General features: G+C 46.8%; 1 protein-coding gene across 1 annotated transcript; it reads right to left on the bottom strand.

Annotated features, from left to right (window-relative positions):
* Positions 1-2734: 2734 nt before the first annotated feature.
* Positions 2735-3963, bottom strand: LOC123185961 (xyloglucan endotransglucosylase/hydrolase protein 24-like). The gene is made up of 3 exons (XM_044597765.1): positions 3635-3963; positions 3337-3536; positions 2735-3223 (listed from the first exon to the last, which is right to left on the bottom strand). Exons 1-3 carry the CDS (start codon positions 3917-3919, stop codon positions 2866-2868), a joined length of 843 nt encoding a protein of 280 aa, XP_044453700.1. The 5' UTR covers positions 3920-3963; the 3' UTR covers positions 2735-2865.
* Between the last annotated feature and the right edge of the window lie 2312 nt (positions 3964-6275).

Raw genomic sequence — 6275 nt, 5'->3', positions numbered from 1 at the left:
TCGGTTTTGTCGTCCATCATCCAAATTGGGCTCGGAGTTCATGATATTTACCCCGTAGCCACCGGTAAGTAAAAACGGCTTGTCTTTTTTCATTGTCGGGCTCATCGCTGCTTTAGACCGTAGCCCGCGCCGCCTCCTCCGCACCCTGCACACCTCTCCCCCTCGCGCCACTACTGATTCCAATACCAATACAACTCGGAGCACACTAAAGGGAGATCGATCGATAGTCCCGTCAAATAAAAGGGATCTACTCCCTCCGTCCGGGTTTATTAGGCCTCTTAGCATCATAAGCATGTCCCTTTTTATAAGGCCTCGCTTTGGAAAGGTGCATGCGTGCAACCATTTCATTGGTTGCCTTGAAAGCCATTGTTGTTGGTGCCATGAATGGGAAATTAATACACTTCATGCGTGCTTTTTCATTGGCTGCATGCATGTGAGAGAGTGCATTGAGAGTGGAATTGAAGAATTTATGTGAGCAAATTATTATGTGTCTTGGTCTAAGAGAAGTTGTCTTTAGGCCTAATAAACCCGGACGGAGGGAGTATATTGATAGAGTTCAGGTTGGGCTTCGATCTTAACACGCCACCGGATTTCAAATTGCGGGGCTTGGTAGATCGAGAGAGACGGGGGTTGATGGGGAGATCTAGTGGGGTCTCGCCCCAGGAGCCCGGAATCTTCTCTGTGCGTTGACCGATGATAGTGATGCATGTCCTGACAACTACTGCATTGCGGTGTGCTGGTCCAGACAAGCGCTATCTGTGCCAGGTGCATGCTTGGTGGCGATCTTATGTCCTAGCGGGGTGGTCAGCCAGTCTTGGATGACGGGGCGATGGCCCCAAAAGATGATGTTGCCCACTTGGCTCTATAGCGAGCAACGTTGCATCGGTGGTGGCCTTCTCTTCAGGTGCATCAATAGCGAGGGGAGATCCGGTGGGTGGTCCTGGTGTTGTCGTGGCTTCGGTGGTGGTAGATCTGTAGTCTTTATCTGGAGGCTTAGGTCTGGCGGAGGCGGTTATTCTCTTGGGGTGGGGTGGCGACCTTGGTACCTCGGCGTGGCGTGGATGAACCTCCGAGCAAAAGCTCTGCGTTCCAGCGACGATGATGCCTGTGGGTATCCCATCCCTCATGAAGGCATCATTGTGGCCCCCCTCGTCATGCCACGGATTTGGTGAAACCCCTAGTCCATAAGATCCTATTAACGATGACTCATAGCATAAGTCACCGTCTTGGGAGGGCATCTTCGTGGAGCTCTGGTACCTCCGGTCGCTCGTCAGTGTCTTCGGGCAAGCTTTGATCCTAACACGAAACCTTTTCGACTCAGGCATGGGGCGACCTCGCTTGTGTCCTACCTTTTACACGTCCCGTTGTCACCTTGACGTCCGCATGCAAGATCGGTGCTCCACGGTCTGAAGCGAGAGGGCATATGTTTCTTTTCGCTCATAGATTGGTGTGTGCGGTGCAACGGTGTCTCGTGGTTCCCAGGAGGCGTTGTCTCATTTCTAGTTGGTAGTTTCAGGTGCTTCTTGGTGGGGTGTAGCCACTTCTGTACTCATGCTCGACTATGAGTTGGTGGTGTTTGCTACTTTCTCGGTTATCTTTTTTTTTTCTTTGACCAAGATTTGCTCATCAATTTGTATCAGTTTGATCATTTGGCTTTATTTATAGAATAGAACAAATGCCTATTCCGAGAAACACATCTTAAAAATAATTGAAATATGTACTTTGAGAAGTTTTAAAATCAAACATTTGAAAATCTTTCTAACTATATTTTTTTACCAAATTTGTAATTTTACAAGAACTTAAATACAATTATTATTTTAATTGTGGTTCCCACAAAATTTAGTTACAAGGTATGCAGAAGGAATGAATGCAAAGAAATACAATATGCACAAGGCCAAGAAAAATATGAATCGAATCTCAAAGCAGCGTGAATACGTGGGTGTCGGATACGTTACTTGCACATGGTGTGCACGGCACTAATGCTTTTGTGGTACAAATTTGCAACTTACTCTCGTACTTTACTTTCTTCGTTTATTTTTAATTCGCATATTAGCTTATCGTAAGTTAAATATTGTAGGGTTTGGCTAAGTTTATAGAAAAAGAATGAACGTTCGCAATACATACCAAATCACTATCATTACATTTATTGTGGAATATATTGTCTTATTTTATTTATTTGATATTGTATATGTTGATATTTTTAGTATTAAATTGATTAAAGTTCATAAAGTTTGTCTTAAGATAAATCTGGTGTAAAGAGTTAAATGAAATGAAAGCACATCAAGGACTACTGAAGCCATTGTCGTAATCACGAGGGGTATAATTGATCATTTTTAGGACAGTAAAACTGAGCCTAAACCAAGCGTTCTGACGCCATGTGTATTTTTAGCCGTTCGACCTTCTGGCCCGGTCGTCCTATGCCGTTAGATTTGTGTGCACTTCCACGCGTGGGCTAACTGTTAGGTTCAGCTGCTCCGAAAGAAAAAACCGAGTTATTTTGTAAACTGGGCCACTTCTAGCCCATTAACCTATCCCAGCCCGTAAGCTTACGTCACCGCGTTCCGAAAAAAAAACCTACGCTCCAAACAGGAGTGGTTTTCTCAAAAAAAAAGGACGTGGTAAGGCTGTGGCAACATATGACAAAGGTATTCACCAACCAAACATGCCCTAAATATAAGATGGACAGTAGCATGAACATGTCTGCGCATGTATATATAGCTATTATTTCTTTATTTTTTACAAAAAAGAATGAACAAATCTTGACAAAAAATGAGGTCAACTCTGCTCTACGTACGCATGTGTAAGTGTAACCGACTCTGCACTCAAAGTAGTTGTACTACAACCGATGGAGGCATCACCGGATCTCTACGGCATGTAGCACTCGGGCGGCGAGCCGTAGGGGAACCGCGCGCTGTCCGCGCAGTAGTTGTACACCATGTGCGTGTCCCGCGCCCACTTCATGGCCTGCTGCGCCGTCGCGTCCATCTCCTGGTCGTAGTACCCGCCGCCGGCGCCCGGCGACGAGGTGGTGGCGGTGAAGTTGCGGTACTGCGCGACGAAGGGCGCCAGCGACCAGTCCGTCTTGACGCGGCCGCCCTGCGTCGCCCAGTCCTCGGCGTTCCACAGGCTCCCGTACAGCCGCATCCGCTGCCACGACGGGTACGCCACGCCCTTGTCGGCGTGGTTCCTCAGCTCCCGGATCGGCGTGCCGTCCACCAGCACGCTGCAGAGCATCAAGATTCAAGCGAGCAATTCGCGTCGACTGTCAGTTCATTTGGTCACCCATGGATGGGATGAATGCACGATTTGTATGGGATGGGTACTCGGTCTGCTCACAGGATGTGCAGGGGAGTCCAGACGATGGAGTAGGTGTGGAAGTCGGCGGCGGGGTCGAACCAGAGGTGGAACTGCTGCTCCTTGCTGCCGGTGCCGTTGATGTAGACGTTGGTGTGGAGCGTGTAGGGCTCGCCGGTGGAGTTGCCCAGGAACTCCAGGTCGATCTCGTCGTGGTTCGCCCATGACCCCTCAGACAAGAACTGCAGTATTTACACTGATATGTATGAGCGGAGCTCGCGATCAAACCAAAAAATGCACATTGATCCAGCCTCAGAAAGGATATTGCCAGCTATCTTACGTAGCACGTGGTGACTGTGCCGGCGGAGTTGCCGGGGGCGAGCTTGATCTGCAGGTCGATGCGCGCGTAGAGGTACGTGTCCCTGGACCGGAAGCCGGAGCCGGAGTTGCGGTCGAGCGACAGCGAGATGACCTGGCCATCGGCCGAAACCGTCCCGTGGCTGCCATGGCCCCAGTTCACCTCCAGGCGGTCGTCGATTCTGCCCCAGGCCGCCGCCGTCCGCGCGGCAATGCAGAGCACCACGAGCACTACGCAGGCATAGGCCTGCTTCGAGCTCACCGCCATCACTAGCTCGTACAAGGAGTCGCGCGATGAAATGAAAGGAGGGACGGCCGGTGGTGCAGTGATGGGTCGGTGTGCACCTGTTTCGAGGCTTATATAGAATTTTCATCACGAGGAGGTTGGGGGAATGAAGAAGGAAGGAATCGATCGAGGCGGAGGAGAATGACAGCCCGGACACAGCAGGCGCGCCGTGCGCGCGACGGCGGAGGTGCGTGTGGGCTGGCGACGCCGCGGAGGTCGGCCGGGCAGGCGGGCACGCGAGGCTCGTCGTCGCCTCGTGCGACGTCGGCCGGGCACCTATGGGCGTAGCCCGCGTGGCCGCGTACTCACGTCTTTCTTTTTTATGAGGGGCCCGAACTGGAGTTGTGCCGCGTGTACAGTTCCCTCCCTCCCTACATTTCAATATATCTTTTTTTTTTTGCTGAAATGAATATGAACTGAAATGGATATGCAAATCAATATAGAGTTGGACTGAAATGAATAGGTATTGAAATGCAAGCGATCTAGTAAATGGAATGGATATGTGTTCAAGTGGATCTGTACTAAGGAGTTGTAGTTGGATTGCTGAAATTACTTAAAGGTGATATTACACATTAAGATGAATTAGTTGATGAATAATTGAGTGCTGATTGTGATGGGATGGACACTGAAGTTTGTTTTCATGTTTGTAATGAAAATAGATATGGTTTTTGTTAAACATTTGGCACTTGATTTTGAAATTATTATTTTTCTACTAAAACTGGAATTGATATGATTGTTTAATAAAATGGGATAATTCTTTTTTGAATTTATGGTATCCTATATTATACATAAAAAGTTCATCCCCACTATCTTATTCATCTTAACATGCAATCTATCCACCTCATCACATATATCCCACACATGTCATCATCCATTTAAATGCCCATGCAAGCTATTCGCATCATCAAGCGCATGTAATAATTAACTTCCCACTTTCCATCACATACACGTCCTCCACATCATCAAGCGTTGATGCAACCATTCAACTTTTCACTTTCCAATTTCTACCACCTGCAAGATGTCCACATCATCAAAAAACATGACAACACTCCACATTAGTAGTTTTTATTTTTATTTTTCAACAATAAATAATTGTGCTTGAATGTCACAAGACAATATAGCATGCATTCATCCTCCATTTACCTCTAGGTTGAATATGGTGAGGTACTATTATCATATATTGCATGCACTGGAAATGGAAAAATTGCCCAAAGGCATGGCATGGAATGTATTGCGGTAAAAGCCATGATCCTACCATTGTGCTTGAGGCCGTGGCATCGCAAGACTTATGGATTTGGCATGCATATTTTGGTTTGCCGGGAACACTCAACGACATCAATGTGCTTCAAAGGTCCCCTTTATTTGCAAGACTAGCTTCAGGTGATGCTCCAACTTGCAATTACAAGGTCATGGACAATGAGTACACAATGGGATACTATCTCACCGAAGGCATTTATTCTGAATGGGCAACACTTGTGAAGTCCACTAAAGAGAAGAGAGGGATGCCCTTATCCCAAAAAGAAGCTAATTTCATGAGTGCACAAGAATCAGCCCGCAAAGACATTGAGAGAGCTTTCGGTGTTTTGCAAGCAAGATTTGCCACTATTCGGGGTCCAACTCGTTTTTGGGACAAGAAAACCCTTGTGAACATCATGAGGTATTGTGTCATTCTACACAACATGATACTCGAGGATGAGAGGGGGTTAAACTTGCCATGTTTCTATGACAGTGTTGGTACCCGAGTGCAACCGGAGAGGAACCCCGATCGCATTCAAGCTTTCCTTCAAACACGTCGGGAAATTGAAAATGCCAACACTCATACCCAGCTCCGTAATGATCTGGTCGAGCACCACTGGCAGCTGCTTGGTCTTCGCCAATGATGGCCTATTTGATTCAAACATGTCCTATTTGATTCCATGTCCTATTTGTGATACAAACATTGTTGTAAGGGATCTTTGTTTTACTTTTCTATGTACTATTTGATTCAAACATTGTTGTACTAAGTAGAATGATTGTTCTGAGCTTGAAACAATTATTTGATGTTGTAATCATAACTAGAATAATTTTTTGTTGTTGATTATTGTTATGTTTGTTGTATGGAATTTTGTTGAAATAGTTGTTGTCCCGTTTTGAAGGTTTGAAGGCCGGGGCGCAGATCAGTGCCCTCAAACCAACCCTCAAAACGATATTTTCTCAGCCCTCAAACTGGTTTTGAAGGTTGAGTTTTTGAGGGCTCTGTTAGACATGCTCTCAGATACGTCCAATGCATCTAATGGCGGGGAGTGTGTTCGCTGGTAGGGCCGAAAAACTGACGTCAACTATATGAATTTCCCCAAAA

This window comes from Triticum aestivum, chromosome 2A, assembly GCF_018294505.1.
Source record: "Triticum aestivum cultivar Chinese Spring chromosome 2A, IWGSC CS RefSeq v2.1, whole genome shotgun sequence".
NCBI classification, from domain to species: domain Eukaryota; kingdom Viridiplantae; phylum Streptophyta; class Magnoliopsida; order Poales; family Poaceae; genus Triticum; species Triticum aestivum.
This window is presented reverse-complemented; position numbering and strand designations above follow the sequence as displayed.

Bases quoted from the DNA above. Each gene is read 5' to 3' on its own strand.
- LOC123185961 (XM_044597765.1), bottom strand. From the start codon at position 3,919: ATGGCGGTGAGCTCGAAGCAGGCCTATGCCTGCGTAGTGCTCGTGGTG. The intron at 3,537-3,634 runs GTAAGATAGCTG...TAAATACTGCAG, and splicing joins GCACAGTCACCACGTGCTAC to TTCTTGTCTGAGGGGTCATG. The intron at 3,224-3,336 runs GTGAGCAGACCG...GATGCTCTGCAG, and splicing joins TGGACTCCCCTGCACATCCT to CGTGCTGGTGGACGGCACGC.